Source organism: Zeus faber (genome assembly GCF_960531495.2).
Source record: "Zeus faber genome assembly, chromosome: 9".
Lineage (NCBI taxonomy): Eukaryota > Metazoa > Chordata > Actinopteri > Zeiformes > Zeidae > Zeus > Zeus faber.
Window position 1 is genome coordinate 13694916 of NC_137197.1, and position 16371 is coordinate 13711286.

General features: G+C 44.7%; 1 protein-coding gene across 1 annotated transcript in view; it reads left to right on the forward strand.

The window, feature by feature from the left end:
- The window catches only part of arhgef17 (Rho guanine nucleotide exchange factor (GEF) 17), a 72042-nt gene extending 56598 nt beyond the window's left edge, over positions 1 to 15444 (forward strand). The window contains exons 5-25 of the mRNA XM_080007366.1: positions 197 to 313; positions 2696 to 2788; positions 3377 to 3553; positions 3793 to 3843; positions 4163 to 4272; positions 5225 to 5310; positions 5428 to 5546; positions 6193 to 6400; positions 6593 to 6666; positions 6906 to 6989; positions 7151 to 7254; positions 7351 to 7466; positions 7904 to 8023; positions 8107 to 8374; positions 8866 to 8952; positions 9107 to 9174; positions 9573 to 9721; positions 10216 to 10390; positions 10941 to 11036; positions 11582 to 11764; positions 11861 to 15444. Coding sequence (XP_079863492.1) covers positions 197 to 313; positions 2696 to 2788; positions 3377 to 3553; positions 3793 to 3843; positions 4163 to 4272; positions 5225 to 5310; positions 5428 to 5546; positions 6193 to 6400; positions 6593 to 6666; positions 6906 to 6989; positions 7151 to 7254; positions 7351 to 7466; positions 7904 to 8023; positions 8107 to 8374; positions 8866 to 8952; positions 9107 to 9174; positions 9573 to 9721; positions 10216 to 10390; positions 10941 to 11036; positions 11582 to 11764; positions 11861 to 12078 — 2703 coding nt within the window. The 3' untranslated portion in view covers positions 12079 to 15444. The remainder of the gene's footprint in view (positions 1 to 196; positions 314 to 2695; positions 2789 to 3376; positions 3554 to 3792; positions 3844 to 4162; positions 4273 to 5224; positions 5311 to 5427; positions 5547 to 6192; positions 6401 to 6592; positions 6667 to 6905; positions 6990 to 7150; positions 7255 to 7350; positions 7467 to 7903; positions 8024 to 8106; positions 8375 to 8865; positions 8953 to 9106; positions 9175 to 9572; positions 9722 to 10215; positions 10391 to 10940; positions 11037 to 11581; positions 11765 to 11860) is intronic.
- Positions 15445 to 16371: the final 927 nt, after the last annotated feature.

Below are 16371 nucleotides of genomic sequence, written 5' to 3' on the forward strand. Positions count from 1 at the left end.
CAACTATAAACTACCTTAGTTTGCATATCACACTTTATTTTTCTTCCACTTTTTTTTTTTTTTTTTTGAGGGTGGGGGTGCATCAAGTCGGCAGGAAAACCTTTGAATACCGCTGCTAGAAGGAGTACATGACCCATGTTGAAATGATTTCACTTTCCTGTCCCTCCCTCCCCTGCATCCATTTTGTCTCTCGCAGTTCTCCAAGGAGACGCTGGCGAACATTTATTCAGCGTACATCGACAACTTCCTCAATGCCAAAGATGCCGTGAGGATCGCCAAGGAGGCCAAACCGGCATTCCACAAGTTCCTGGAGGTGAGTTGTACTGTGTGTGTTTGGGTGTGTATTACGCTTACAATTTTCTGAGGTAAATGTCCTTGAAAACAGTCCTTGCACCATGGATCACTAAAGTACACAAACCCTGAAACCAATCAAAGGGATGTTTTTCTGGCATGTACTGGCCAGAGTCCGCTTTCCCTCTCGTTGGTTTTTACTTGTTTGCTTGTTTTTCCTAACGTGTTGTTTGTCTGAGTGTATTTCCTGGGCTCGTCCCCGCTCATCAGGAGTTTTTGTCTTTTTTCTTTGAAAGAGAGACATGCCCTGCCGTTCCTGGTGGAACCCCAGGGCTGAATTTCTGGAACTTTTGTATTTCGACGCTGTCACACACACAAACATACAAATACAAACAAACACAAACATACAAATACACAGAGAATGAGGTTGGTTTTTGATAATAATGAAATCTGAAAAGGCAAAAAGGAGTAATTTACTTGTATTGTGATTACAATTTTGGGCCAAAAGACAATGTATAGCTTTTGATTTTATATTTTCAATCAGGGGGTCCTGCACCTTGACTTGCCCTTTTTAACCCCTTGTTTTAAGCACCATCATGAATCATGACCTGAGAGAAGAAAAAAAGATAACAAAAAAAATGTCTTGCACTTATTCTATCCAGTAGATATGTTTAAAGTACAAATGCAAAATAAACATTTATGCAACCCCCACAAAGACCTGAAAATTTGCGAATTCACAAAGAATGGATTGCAGACACCGATGTCACCATGAATTGCTCATCAATTGCACTCGATATCCACGATATCCACGCCGTCTCGACGTCAGATTCACAAAAGATATTTCACTAATTACATGACGGCGCAAACACAGCCATAAGATTTTGCTGTGGAGTGCAATTTGCCCTCATTTTGCATCTGATTGCGGATCTGCGGGCCAAACGCCACGGGCTTCCAGGTGCAGCGGCCCGGCCCTGCGGATCCGTCCATGGTCCTATACGGTCAGGTTCAATGCCATCTGTGGTTCAGTGCTAATTTCGACCGCTTTATCGCTACTCCCTGTAACTTTTAGTTGTTTAATAGGAACCGTTTTTGTCAGCGTTTGTAACACCTTTTTTGTACAATAAATTATTCAAAGTTTGAACTTTGCTTTTGGAGTACGCTTTAAAAACTACCACCGACTGCCGTCCTTTCAAGGCATGCCACCTTTGGATGCTGTGACAGTAATAATAATTCTAATAATGTCAAAATATTATTTACAAATCATTAGAGTCTGGGCAAGACACCCCTTAAATAGCTTGTGCACCGCCCCCCTGGTGTTTGTGAATTGGATGTTTTTTGCAATGAGGCTCATTTCCTAAGAAAGTGGCCAATTTTGCACCAAATGTACGCATAATACCACATTTAAATATGTGCAAATAGCACCGGCGCACCAAGAGGCTATTTGCTTGGCAGCGCAGTTAGGAGTGCATTTCACCCTTTGCATGTGCTTTGAGAATTGGACGGTTGCTTTTGGAGTGCGTTTCGAAGACCGCCACCGACTGCTGCCCTTTCAAGGCATTCCACCTTTGGAGTAATAATAATAAATAATAATAAATAAAAAATATATATATAATAATAATAAATAATAATAATAAAAAATAATTCTAATAATGTCAAAATATTATTTACAAATCATGAGAAAGTCTGGGTGTGACACCCCTTATATATCCTGTGCGCCGCGCCCCCCAACGGTCGCCGGACAGATTCCCTTATTTTAAAATCTCAATGTTGACAGGTTTTTTGTCCGCGCAGTTATCACCAACTTTCTGAAGACGGTAATATTTTCACTGCTATTAGTGCTGGTGTTTGTGAATTGGATGTTTTTTTTAATTATTAACATTTAATTATGTTATTTGCAATGAGGCTCATTTCCTAAGAAAGTGGCCAGTTTTTTTTCTCATATAATACCTCGATATGTGCAAATAGCACCGCCGCACTGAGAGGCTATTTGCTTGGCAGCGCAGTAAGGAGTGCATTTCACCCTTTGCAGGTGCTTTGAGAATTGGACGGTTTCTTTATGTGTTATTTGCGCAGGTTTAGCGGACGCAAAAGCCGCTCAGTCCTTTTGTGAATTTGCCCCGAGTCTCTGTTGGCATCAGGAGCATCACTGCACCATCTCGTGGTCAAAAGAGGAACCGCCGAAATCACCTGCACTTTCCTTTTTTTCCTCTTACCCCATGTTTCTGTTTCTTACTTTGTGAACTTCATCCTCCCTGTGTTTTCCTGCCTCCCATTTTTTCACCCTCCCTTTACCCCTTCGTTCCCTCACCCACTCTTGCTTTGGCCCTTCAAACCTAACCTTCCTCTTTCTTTCTCTCTCTCTCTACTCTGCCATTGTTTTTCCCCTCTACGTCACACCGTGCAGCAAAACATGCGCGAGAACAAGGAGAAGCAGGCCCTGGGCGACCTGATGATCAAGCCCGTTCAGAGGATCCCCCGGTACGAGCTACTGGTCAAGGTAGGCTCTGCCGCATCCTGCTGGTCACCATGGTTACAGGATGCAGTCTGCATCAGTACTGCAGAGATGATCAGGATCAGGATGAGCACATTTTTATTATTACTGAAGTACACCGATTCATGTTCAACGCCAAGAACATGGGCCATTTAGAGATTTTAGTAGAGTTTCTTTGTTTATTTTAGGGCAGAAGTCTTCAATTTGCTCTATGTTCCTGTATATTTATTTGTTTCTTGTGAAACCCTCGTGGCTACTTTAACACATAACTACCTCCAGAACATAAGATTGTGTTTTTAGGCAAGGCAAGCGAAATGTGAAAAGCACATTTCAGACACAAGTGTAACTGGAAGTGCTTCACATTAGGCATAAAAGCAAAGAAAAATGATAGCGTAGAAATAAAATTAGTAAAACAAATATAAAGAAATCCCAGATCACAGGTTTAAAGTGTGATTCAAACCACTTAAAATAATTCAATACATCCCAAGTTCACTTATTTCCGATTCTAAAAGGTTTTAGTGTCTAAAGTCACTAAAACTGCAGCCCTCAAACAGTGTGTGTGTGTGTTTAATTTGATGTGCACGTGGGCCTTAGGACTTACTGAAACACACCCCGGAGGACCACCCGGACCACCCCTTCCTGCTGGACGCCCAGAGGGACATCAAGCGCCTGGCCGAGAGGATCAACAAGGGCCGGCGGTCGGCGGAGGAGGCAGAGAGAGAGACGAGGGTCATGCAGGAGATCGAGGCGCACATAGAGGGAGTGGAACATGTAAGAGAGAGAGAGAGAGAGAGAGAGAGAGAGACGGGACATTTTGTTTATAGTTTGACACCTGTATCAAATGTGTGTTCTATAATAAGAGATGAATACGGGACATTCATATCAGTTAACCCAGTTAAAAAACAAAAAAAAAAAAAACAATGGGAATCCTTACGTGTACGATTCCAATGAATGTCATGTTAAAATGTCTTAATCGGTGTGTGTGTGTGCGTGCGTGTGTGTTCTGTCAGATCCTGAATCCACAGAGGAAGTTCCTTAGACAAGAAATGGTCATGGAGGGGGTAAGATCTTAATAAATAAATAAATAAATAAATAGATAAATAAATAAATCGATAATAATAATTCTTACTTTTTAAAAACCAAATCATTCATTCATCGTGAAATTATGTCTTTTAAAATATTACAATATTTAAATGGATTTTATCTGTCTGTTTATCTCTTTTTATTCATGTAAACAGCCTTTTAATTTTAGATATGGACAAAGCATCTAAACTCCTAGCATGTAAATGTTCTTTCTCCTCCTTTCTCTCTCTCTCTCTCTCTCTCCCCCTCTCTCCCTCTCTCCATCTTTCTTTCATTCTTTCCCCTTTCTCTCTGTAGAAAACAGTGGGAGGGAAGAAGGACCGCTCTCTCTTCCTCTTCAGTGACCTGCTCATCTGCACCACCCTGAAAAGGAAGTCAGGCTCCTTGAGACGCAGCTCCATGAGCCTGTATGCAGCAAGGCACACACTCACCGAACACGAACACACACACACACACACACACACACACACACACACACACACACACACACACACACACACACACCCAGCTATATGTATGTATTGTATGCAAATGCAGGCCGACATAATGATTCTCCTCATCTGCACCGTTGCACTGATTTAAACACTCAACCATGAGACGATCACATGATTCAGGGTTGTTCATATAAGGCGTCTTCACGTGCCCAAAACGCTGCATCCGACCCAAAAAGACACAAAGCCGAGGCGGACCTGTCCATTCAAATCAAAACACGCACCCCACCCCGAACAGAAGCTGAACCCTGAACAGATCCTCTGGAAATGGGACGTTTCCGAAAGAACCACAAGAAGGTTGCGTGAATCTGATTCTGTCCAGGTCCAGTGTTGCGGAAAGCCTGGATTTGTTGTCGCCCTTTTGCAGACACACCTGAGTGCTTTGATCAGTTGGAATGTTGAATATCATGTAGAATAGTGTGTAGTGGTCGCCTTGCATCTGCTGGCTTTGACGTTGGTGTCTGGATGTGTGCATGAGAGGGATCAGTTGAAATGGAATTTGTCGAATTGATGTCCGCAATTGCCAAAAAAGTGTATGATTTCTCTTGAATTCACTTAATTCACTTCAGTCATTCCCAAATAATGTTATAGTATTATATATATATAGTATTAATTGTTATTTTACACAGGCTAGAGAAGCTAAAGATTTATTTAAATGAGTTTGGCGAACTAACATGCTGTGGTGTCTCTTTTATCACATTGTTCTTTTCAGTGCAATCAAAATGCCCATTTGCGTTCACAGAGACTAAACATAGAACATTTTTTTAACACATCAAGAAAAAACCGCTCTCCCTCACCACTGATTCCTGACGGACGAGTCCCTCTTTTGGTTGTTCTCTCCATCTTCACCTCCACCTCTTGTCCCCAGGTATTCCGCTGCTAGTGTGATCGACACCGCCAGTAAATACAAGTTTCTGTGGAAGCTTCCCCTCGAAGACATCGAGATGGTGAAAAGTAAGACACATTCTCCCGCCCGTCGCCAGCAAAATGAGCCTCAACTTCGAGTCGATCCAAAAATAATTTCATATTTACATGGTCGTCGTCCACCCCCCCCCCCCCACCCCCCCTCAGGCTCCTCGCAGGCGACGAACAAGGAGAACATCCAGAAGATGATCGGTCGATTGGACGAGGATCTGAGCACGCTGGGTCAGATTAGCAAACTGTCCGAGACGCTCAGCTTCCCCCACCAGGTACTTTGCAGACGACAACGCACGTACACACACACACACACACACCTTGCTTATTCCCACCCAAATCCCTTTCCTCCTTAAGCCATTTGTTCTCTCTTTTTCTGTCCTACCCCGATCAGTCCAGGCGTCATAAAACGTGTTTTTTTTTGTTCGGGTTCCTTTCAAATTCTTCTCCTACTTTGCTGAGTTGCTAAGTCTAAAGCAGAGATTTTTCTTTTTGAGCCGCATTTCTTTCCTATTTATCTCTCATTTTGGCTTCCTCTTGTTTCGTCTATTAAAATCCCAGTGCCTTATGGGCCATTAGCCGCTTTCCCATCGAGGTACAGGAACCAAATGAGGAACCGTTTACAAACCAGAACCTTCTGGAATGGGAACGTCAGTCTTCCCAAAAAGGGGGACTTCTTTCTGACCAGGAACTGTCCAAGTGGAACCAATTTCTGATCTAAGTTCCTCCTGGGGAAAGGGGCATACATTTTAAGTACCAAGAATGAAGTTCCGGGTTCCTGAAATGGTTGCTGCGCTGGAAAAGAGGCTCCAGAGAAACCCTGCATCCTCCAACAGCACCACTACCACCACAGTAGGAGCTGAGTCAGAGAAACTTGCTGTCAGATGAACCCTATATACATTTTTTTGCTCCTTCTCTCAGTCCTTGGATGAGGTGATCAAGGACCTGATGGCCTCGGTGCACAGGGAGCTGTCGGACAAACAGTCGCTGGCGTTCAGCATGACCTTCCTCCCCACCAAGCTGGAGCTGACCACCGCCTCGGCCGAGAGCAGCTTCGTCTTCGAGTTCAGCTCCCCAGACACGCGCTCCAACTTCGAGCAGGCCTTCGAGGAGGCCAAGAAGAAGCTCGGTGAGAGACCCGGCGGTATTTCAAGACGGAATGTCAAAGATAATCCTACAGATACAAAAGTCTCTGCGGGAGACAAGAATTGTATCAATCAATAAGCTTATTTATAAACCCATATTCTATGCCGTATCTGTATTTGTAAAAAGTTGACCTGTAGATTATGCCGACTGTTATTTTTTTGTTACTTGTGTCCAGCTATGAACAAAGACCAGTGGGACCCAGAGTTCCTAAAGGCCATTCCCATCATGAAGACCCGCAGTGGGATGCAGGTGAGAGAACATCTGCTCTTCTGGTAGTAACGGTTGATCGAAAAAGAAAATCAATCGTTTTATGACCGGAGGGGTTTCAATACTTCCGCACCGGGCCACCTGGCTAAAAACACGTTAGTGACAAATAAACCTCTTTAATCTTGAATCTTGACTCGAATGCCGTGTGGCGCTCATCAATCAGTGAGTCAACTTTCACAGCCCTTGCACTGACATTAATAGTTGTCGTCGTTTCTCTGCAGTTCTCATGCGCATCTCCGAGCCACAGCTGCCCAGACAGCGGCTGTGAGGTGTGGGTCTGCAACAGCGACGGCTACGTGGGGCAGGTCAGTCAGTGAACACACAAACAAACCACGGGGTGTCACGCGTCCCTCATTTCAAAGCTCCCATTTGTGGTCATCATCGATCCAATATCTGGCGTGATGAACAAACGATGCCGTTTGAAACAAAGTAATTAAGTAGGACGTGGCGACGGCGCCCCCTTTAGGTGTGTCTGCTGAACATCAAGGACGAGCCCACGGTGGAGGCGTGCATCGCTGTCTGCTCGGCCAGAATCATCTGTATCGCTGCTGTACCGGGCCTCAAGGGCAGGTCGGTGTACACGTACACACGCACGCACAGACACACACACAAAACTACATACCGTGGAAATTCAAAAATGTTAAATACCAATTCCCTCCTCTGTAGGGATCGTGGAGCTCAGTCCTCTCTCAGTCGCCCTGCTGCTGCGCCCGGACATGCCCAGCAGCAGCTCCACATCTCCATCTCCCACTCCTCGCTGGAACTCAGCGATCAGAATGCAGGTCGGTCCCTCGACCTCTCGAACCCCGACGGGGATCAGCCTCCTTGGCTGCAAAGGAAATTAAAGTTTAATTCGATACATTCAACACTCCAAGGGGAAGTTTATTTGATTTCAGTTTTTTTTGCACTTCGTGGGCTTTTATAAGCTTTTATGAGCTTATGAGCTCAACATTGTTCCAAAATGTGAGCATTTTCCTTTCGGTTGATTCAACACTGGCTTTTCACGGTGGTGGATAATTCCAGGTTCGGAAGACAAAAAGTTCTGCCATGTTTTCGGTTTTCGGATCTATCTGATTTTACTCAGATGGATCTCTGGGTTGATGCTAATTGGAATATCCACAATGTTGACTCAAACTCCCAGAATGGAATTTTACTTTCGTAACACAGATTTGGGAATTAGGCCTTTTGTTTAATCCATATGAATTTGTATTGTTTTCAGGAGGGGGAACCGAGCTCGTTCCGTTTGACAGCGACGACACAGACGATGAGGACTCCCCCAGTCCCTCCTCCACCTTACAGAGCCAGGCCAGCCACTCCACCATATCATCCAGCTACGGCAGTAAGTCACATATACAAATACACATTTATCTATCTCGCAGTTTATTGTTCTATCTATCTTTTAACCCCTTCAATTCCTGCCAGATGAGGAGGGTCAGGGCCTGAAGGACATGGCCACAGAGACCACCAGCAGCGAGGAGGAGCAGGAGTTCCCGGCCCCCACTCCCTACGGAGCTCCGGGGGTGTTGGGGAGCGGCGGAGGCGTCCGTGTCCACGCGGAGAGCCCCATGGATGGGCGCGCCATGCGGCGGTCCTCCCGGGGCTCCTTCACCAGGGCAAGTCTGGAAGACCTGCTCAGCATCGACCCAGAGGCCTACCAGAGCTCGGTGTGGCTCGGCACCGAGGACGGATGGTACGTCTCAGACACAGACACTTTCCTATGGAGGTATTTTCCTCAAATATATCCCTTGTTAAGCCTCAATATCCTCTTTATAAAACAAGAATTTTCAAAATCACAGCCAAGACACCCAACTTAAAGTCTATAGTGTTGACTGTATTTCTATTAGTATTGAATGTATTTCCAGTGAGAACTTTCTCTTTTTCCATTGACTTCTATAGAGTCAGCGTTTTTCCAGTGCAGCACCTAGTGGCCATTAGCTGAAATGCAGTTTCAAGCACGTTGGCCGCAACGGTTGCCACTCAGTTATGCTTGGATATAAAATATCAGATACACATTTTACACACAGGGAATTGGAGACAAACATGTGGATTCCACTTCATTCTAGCCGAGATCGATAAGAGACACACTTTGTTTTAAAAAGCTATATCTTCACGTTTTGTGTTGTTGTTTGTTTAAAGTTTATTGAATTAATTCTTTTTTTTTTGTTTCTTTCTCCCTGGCAGTATTCATGTGTACCAGTCCTCTGACAACATACGCAACAGAAAGAACAGCATGAAGATGCAGCACTCTGCCCCCATCCTGTGCATCCTGTGAGTCTCTCTTATGAATACATAATGTTATGAATACATAACATTTTACTCTCTACTGTTGTTGTGTGTGTGTGTCCATTGGCTAATTTGTGTTTGCCTTTCTTTTTCCCCTGTCCCTTTTGCCTTCTCTGTCCTCCTGTTTTCCCTCCTTCAGGTATTTGGACAACAAAGTGTTTGTGTCTCTCGCCAACGGAGAGGTGATCGTCTATCAGAGAGAAGCTGGTAAGAAGTAATACTTTAACCTTATAGTTAGTTTTTAAGCATAATCCTATAGTCGTTGCCTCCGGTAATGAGGGCATTCAAAACAAAGACCATAGCCTCCATATTAATCATTCAAATGAAACTTGATTGAAATAATAAACCTGCAAAATTCTAATTGAATTAATTGGTATCACGCTGACTTTGTTGTCAAGTTTTAAGCTTGAACTTGCCCAATTTGTAGTGACAAGTATCATTTGTAGTTAGGATTCGCTACTTCCAATTCTGTTTTCTCAATAAGCAATTAGTATTTAAAAAAAAAAAAAAAGTTATAGAACTTTACTATAGAACACTTTTGATTTTTACTTCATTTAATTTGTGATTCAATAATTGTAATGATTCACTCGCCCCTCCGTCTGTAGGAAGTTTCTGGGACGCCCAGTCTTCTCAGACGCTGGTTCTCGGCTCGACCAGCAGCCCCATCACCAAAATGGTCCCAGTGGGAGGGAAGCTGTGGTGCGGGTCCCAGAACAGAGTGCTCATCATCAACACAACCACTCTGGTACAAGAGGTAGGTGACTGAGGGGCGGGTGGATGGAGGATGGAGGGCTTGACCGAAAGGCTGATGAAACGTAGGGATCGATGAATGGAATCATGGGATGATGGATGTTCTGATGAATGGATGGAGGCAGAGAACAGGATCAAAGCAACAACAACAACAACATGATAGAAGAGCGAGATCAGCGATTTTCAACCTGTGGGCTTGCTATGGCACTGCAAGTGGGCCAATAACTCAAGCAAAACAAAGATTAAATTAATAAATAGAAATAAATAAATAATAATATATAAATAAACAATAACATAAATAAATAAATCGTTTCAATACAATTTTTTGCTTTTCTTTCAAACGTTGATTTATTAAAAAAAAAAAAAATTGCGGTGCACTTTGACTCAGAAAAAGGTTGGGAGCCGCTGGGCTAGGCCAATGAAGTCAGAAGGATGTAAAGTTTACTTCAGTATTGTCGTCCCTAATTTTCCTCTCTCTTCCTCCCTCTCTCCTCTCAGCACTGGTTCCAGGTGGGGACGGACAGCAGTCGCTGTGTGACCTGCATGGTGGCGTACGGCCAGGGAGTCTGGCTGGCGTTGCAGGGCAGCGCTCTGGTCAGACTGTACCACGCCCAGACCTGGGAGAGCCTCACGGAGGTGGATGTGGCCCCTGCCGTGCACAAGATGCTCGCGGGTACCTGCACGTAGCGCGCAGATGCAGTGCACTGAGCGAACACACGTTAAAGGCATTTCAGAGAGCACACAAACGTGGTAGAAACCTTTTGGTAAAAATACAAAATGAACAGAGATTCGTAAGAGAAAAACCCTCGAAATTACCAGACCATTTTGAGCGTCAACCTCCAGCCAATTTCACAAGCGCTGGAAATGTTGTATGATTGGTGCTTAAATCAGTTAGCTATTAAATGGTGGTTCTGGTGGCTTATGAATGGATACTTTGCAACACGGAGAGCCATAGAAAAACATTAAATAAATTTAAATTCATAAAAATGGAGGTGACCTTCAACACTAGATGGCAGCGACTGCTCAGCTGCCGGAGCGTCTCCTGATTTGTTTTATTACTTTTTCTTCCTATTTTTATTGTCTGTCTGTCTCTCTCTCTCTCCACTTCACCCCTGTTCCCTCCCTCTATACCTCCAACATGGTTTCCTCTCCCCCCGTATGATGAGATAACACGTTATTAATCCCAGGGGGGGAAATTCAGGAAATCTGTGTCTTCATTCCAGGTTCAGATGCGATCATCAGGCAGCACAAGGCGGCTTGTTTGAGGATCACAGCTCTGCTGGCCTGCAAGGACCTGCTGTGGATCGGCACCAGCGCAGGTACAATAACCATTCAATAAATGTGCATCAAAAAAAAAGTCGGCGTTCCAACTAAATAAGAGCAAAAAGAGATGCGTTGGCAAAGGTGTCGTTTAATTGTGGCAAGGTTATACAGGAAGAGAAAAAAACATTAGTGAAATGATTATACTGTGTGACAGAATATAACCTACGATAGCATAAGTGTACATTTCTGGTATTCAGAGTTTGTTTAATTTACTATTTATATTTGTAGAGTTTGACAGTTCAGGTAGTTATTGTATTTGCACCATTCACGTTCGATCAATACAAAGGACATGAAACGTAAATTCTGTGTGATTTCCAATGTATAAAATCTTTATTTAACCAAAATCTGAAAATGAATTGTGTTGTGATAATTATATTAGATGGTTTATTCACGACTTTAACAAGTGAGAACCTTCAATGTGTTTAAATGAATCAATGTATCATTCAACCAACAATTCCATTGAGATCACAAACTTATTTCGGTACCAGATATTTGCTTTTCCTCGAGGCTCATTTTAGAACTGGTGTTTTCTCCTGTGTAGGTGTTGTCCTCACCCTCGCCATCCCAGCGGTGAGCTCTGCGACGGCGGCCTCCACGGTGAAGTACCCCCTGGTGCCGATGGGCTCCGCCCACGGACACACGGGCCACGTGCGCTTCCTGACGTCCATCGAGCTGCCGGAAGGCTTCGACGTCAACTTCCCTCCCCCGACAAACGATTGCACGGGTAGGTGTGGGGGTGACTCTGCCATCCAGATCATCCGAATTAAAGTTTATCTCATGGAATAATCGGAATGAACAATCCCTCCCCTCCACGTGCCAGGTAACCAGTCCCTCAGCAGTGGGGCGGGTGACGGGTCCAACGCCGGCCTCCAGAGGCGGGACTCTGCCCGGCGCCGCGCCTCCACCCACCCGCCCCCAAAGACCAACCACCTGGTGATCTCGGGGGGCGACGGCTACGAGGACTTCCGCCTCACCAACAGCAGCGAGACGGTGGGACGGGACGACAGCACCAACCACCTACTGCTGTGGAAGGTCTGAGGCCCGACGGACCCCGGGTTGGGTGGACGCCATCTTGGCAGAGAACTGCACACGGCCGTCTCCTCTCGGTTTTAAATATTTATTTTGTCTTCTGCTCGGTCTGGCGGTCTCTATGTGCAAAATGGGTGTAAACATTTCTCCTGGGCTGAGGAAAGAAAGTGACAACTTCCGGCCAGGTTTTTTTTGTTTTGTTTTGTTTTTTTCTTGTTTCTGGCGGTCTGTGTTGTTCCTCAGTGCGTTGTGCGTGCGTGCGTGTGTGTGTGTGTGAGAGAAAGTGTGTTGTTTCTTCTGTTTGTTTGTTTTTGTCTTGCTTGTAACTATCCAGTGAAGGAAATGTGTCAAAACTCAAGTTCTACTCTGTGACAAATAGCTGAGGGGACGGGACGGGACGGATAAAAGGAGAAATTTGAGGGAACTTGCTTTCCTGAGCGTTCCAAATTTCAGATTCATGTGGAGAATAAGAACGGGTGGTGGGGGGAAAGGAGGATTTCGATGTTGGAAAGGGGAATAAGCAAGGTACACGGACTGAAGTGAACGGGAACTTGATCTTGACGATATTTCACTCTATTTCAGAAAAACGCGAGAAGATAAAAGGAAAACTGTCCTGTATTGCATGACCACCGCACCCTGACCTGAGCTACAGCTGTACAAGCCTCCTGGTGGCTGGAGGGGTTGTGAAAATCCTTTAACATAAAAATATAAATATGGTGTAAAACATTCCAACGCAGCTTTTCCAGCATACGATTGCTATGATTGTGTTTTCATATTGTTAAACTGTCGAGCCCGCAGGATTCCAACAGCGATTTGACACACGCGTCGTCTTGGAGCTTCGAGAAGCATCGGAATAAGAGGAAGCGTCACGGGTTGTGGTTGAGGAATGTCGGTGTTTCTCTCTCCTCTTCCATCGGATTCCTCGGCGTCTGGTTCCCCCCCCCCCCCCCCAAACGCTGTTAAACCTGGTGCAATATACGGCGAGGGAACTCAAACGAATGAACACGCACGTATTTACATCCACATGCAAGCGTTTCTATACACCATTCACCTATCCGACTTGGAGCGGAGCTTTGCCTATCTCAAACAATGACGACGTTTTGTTTTGTTTTGTTTTGTTTTGTTTCACCCAGTTTTTAACATGGAAGCAAGGACCCACTGCTGGAGTAGGCTAGATGGAAACAATGCCTTTTGGAGGAGTTCCTTTTCAAATACTAATTTCGCCAAGGCTGGGCATGTGCAGATATTACCCCCCAATCTGGTTTAATCACTCAATGGCTAAAAATTAAAAAAAAAAATCACAACAGTAGAACTTTGCACCAGGACTCTTTCCAGATGAAGACGGGCTATTGTAGCAAATAAAGATTCCTATGTACAGTATTTATGGTTTTGATTTTTTTTTTTTACAGCACTTCATTCCTAGATTATGTAGCTTCCGCTTTTTCATCGGAGTTGAGAGAGAGAGAGAACTAGAGCAGGGTGCACTTTTTGCCAGGACGGCCAAAGAAGATGGACGAACGGATGAACCGACGCTCGAAAACCCGCCCGCTTTCAGCGTTGGCCGTTGTGTTTCCTGGGAAAGAGGGAATGGAGAAGGAGAAGCTGAGGGGAGGAGGACCACCTGCGGGGAGGCCGGGCCCTGTAAGCCGCCTCACGCAGGCGAGTGTAAAACCAATCAGCGCTCCCTCTGTCGCGTGGCAGGTGTTTCCCTGGGTAAAAGGTGACTCAAGGTGCTTACGAGCGCAATCACATGCATGCTCAGCCTCTGGCTTTAGCGTTAAGTGGCGATCTCATTTGATCCCTCTTCCCCCAAAGCCTAGAAGACCTTAGGATGGTCTCCTGACCACCTGGACACCCTCCCCTCCCCTCCCCTCTCCAAATGTATTAGCTTCTGGGCAACTCCTGCTGTGATGTGTGCCAGTAGGATTATCTGGCCAATGTGATCGCTGTCTGCTGCTAACTCCTCTATACGCCTCTGTACAGTAGTGGGATCGTCCGTGTGTTCGTACCGACGTGTTCTTTGTGGAAGGCCGCTGCGAGGCGGTGTCTCTCCGTATCGGCCCCGAGATTTCGTTTGGTATTTCCCCGCATGAACAAAGTCAAAAATTTCCAAATGGGAAGTAAAGCGCCGCGGGGTCTATGGAAGGGGGGGAAGGAGACTTCTGTGACGAGTGCGTTCAATGTGTGCCGTTTAGATCACAACGCCGACACTTCTATCCCTCGCGCCGAGCTGTTCTCTGGACGTGTACACAATAATACTTTACACAGCTTTCTACAAAACAGTAGACACGTCTTTCATAATATATTGGGGTTAAGAGCGTTGTTGGTTCATCCCTGCCTGTGCCAAGACTTCTCTAAAGTGTATAAGCCTATCAGGCTTTGAACTGTAACGCCCTCCTGACTCAAGTCCCATTTCCCAGGGTCAGGGCTGGAATAGTGTTTAAAAAAAAATCCTGCAATATGGCTCTCCTTCCCCTTTTCACGTCATCGACATGGCAGAGTCAGTCTCCTGATACGAGACCGTGAAGGTAATTAACCTCAAATGCCACTATTTGAGAAAAGCAAAATGCTCCGCGTTCTAATAACTCGCGATGAGATACTCCCAATCGATGCAGTATTAAGATAAGTCGGAAAGGAAGGTATTTTTTCATGAGAAAAAGTGAATACCTATTACCCATACTGTACTCAACATTACTTAAAACACAAACTCACTATGATTGAGAGAAGTTGTCCAAAAGCTTCTTCTTGTACAACATCACACTATTCTCACCGTACCGTTCAAGTAACCTGCCAGAAACATATTTAGCCTGTACGTGAACCAAGTCTTTATTGATGTAAATATTGGTATAAATTGCCTTTTTTTTTTTTTTTTTCCTCCTGTAAATAGTGCATTCACTGTCCTCAATTGTTGATATGGATCTAATGTCATATTTTTATATACTTGTGTTTGTTTTTTTTTTGTTTTTGTTTTTTCCAATTGTATTTTTCTTTTGTCTGGCATGTGCTGTCAATCACATTTAACTTATAACAGTCAAAGGAAGCAGCGATGAAGACACTTTGATCGTCAGAACAATAAGCAGGTTTTCCAGCCTCACACGCTTGAGAAGCAGCCGTTCTGCTCGATGGAAAACTTTGAAAGCTGCCGGTCATACGAGGCCGGCCCATCTGTAGATGTTCGCTACGTCGCAAAAGCTCCGTCATACAGTATACTCGCAGCCAATACCTACGGGTTCCAGCAAAGGGCCAAAAACTGTCTATCACTGGTCGAGTCGTATGTTGCAGTTGTCATGGTTACAGTTTTCACAGTTGTATGTAGCTGTTTCCGTTTTGTCACATGTGGCTTCCTCTTTGTAATTAAACAAGTTCACTGGTAAACGCCTCGTGTGTGATGTCATTAGATCGACATAAAGTGGACCTCGCTCTCTTGTGACATCAGTGCAGTTCAAACATCTCATTTTAGTGTGAAACTTTAACTTAAAGTGGTGATGCCTGAGATGAACTGTGTTGGGTGGATTACACTACAGGCCCCAGAGTTCCACTCGAAACTGCAACGTTTTGTTCAGCATCCGAGTTCACCCTTGTCTTCACTTTAAGGCGGTTTATTTTCAAGAAAGTTAATCTTCTAACCGATGTATTTGTTTTTCTTGGTGACTGGAGGTGGGGTTTCTGTTATTTTTTGTGAATATCGACAATTTACTCACCGCAACAAGCTATGCTGCTGGTTTACAGAATTCATTGATTTTTCTTATAAAGTGCCAGCTACACAAAGTATCAAATATGGGATTTTCTTCTTTTTTTTTTTTTTTTCCACACAATAATCTTATGGATTACCCCCTTTAAAGCCACCAGGAAGCATCTTTTTTTTTTTTGTGTGTGACCTTTTGGTTTCACTTGAAAGTTCATTTATGCTGTAGCCCGCCGATGGACAAAGGAGTTGATTGTGATATCATAGCCCTTTGTGTAAAACTTTCCACATGAAGGCCATTCATGAAATACACATCTTTCTCTCCATGTATCTACACACACACACACACACACCAACCAGCCTACTCACGGCTAAACACACAAGACAGCGAAGCTTTGTGTGAGGTGGTGTGTTGGGATAGAGGTTGGGTGTGTATTCTTACTCATATGTGCACGCTCTCTCCCCCAATGAATGAAGAGGGCTGCACAGAAAACCGAGCAGACAGATTTCCCTGTGTCTCCGCGGATCGCGAGATTAGTAATGTGTCGTTGGCCCACACACACCGACTGACATGTCCAGCCCCATTGTGCCCCCCGGCACAATGTAGGTTGGGCGGA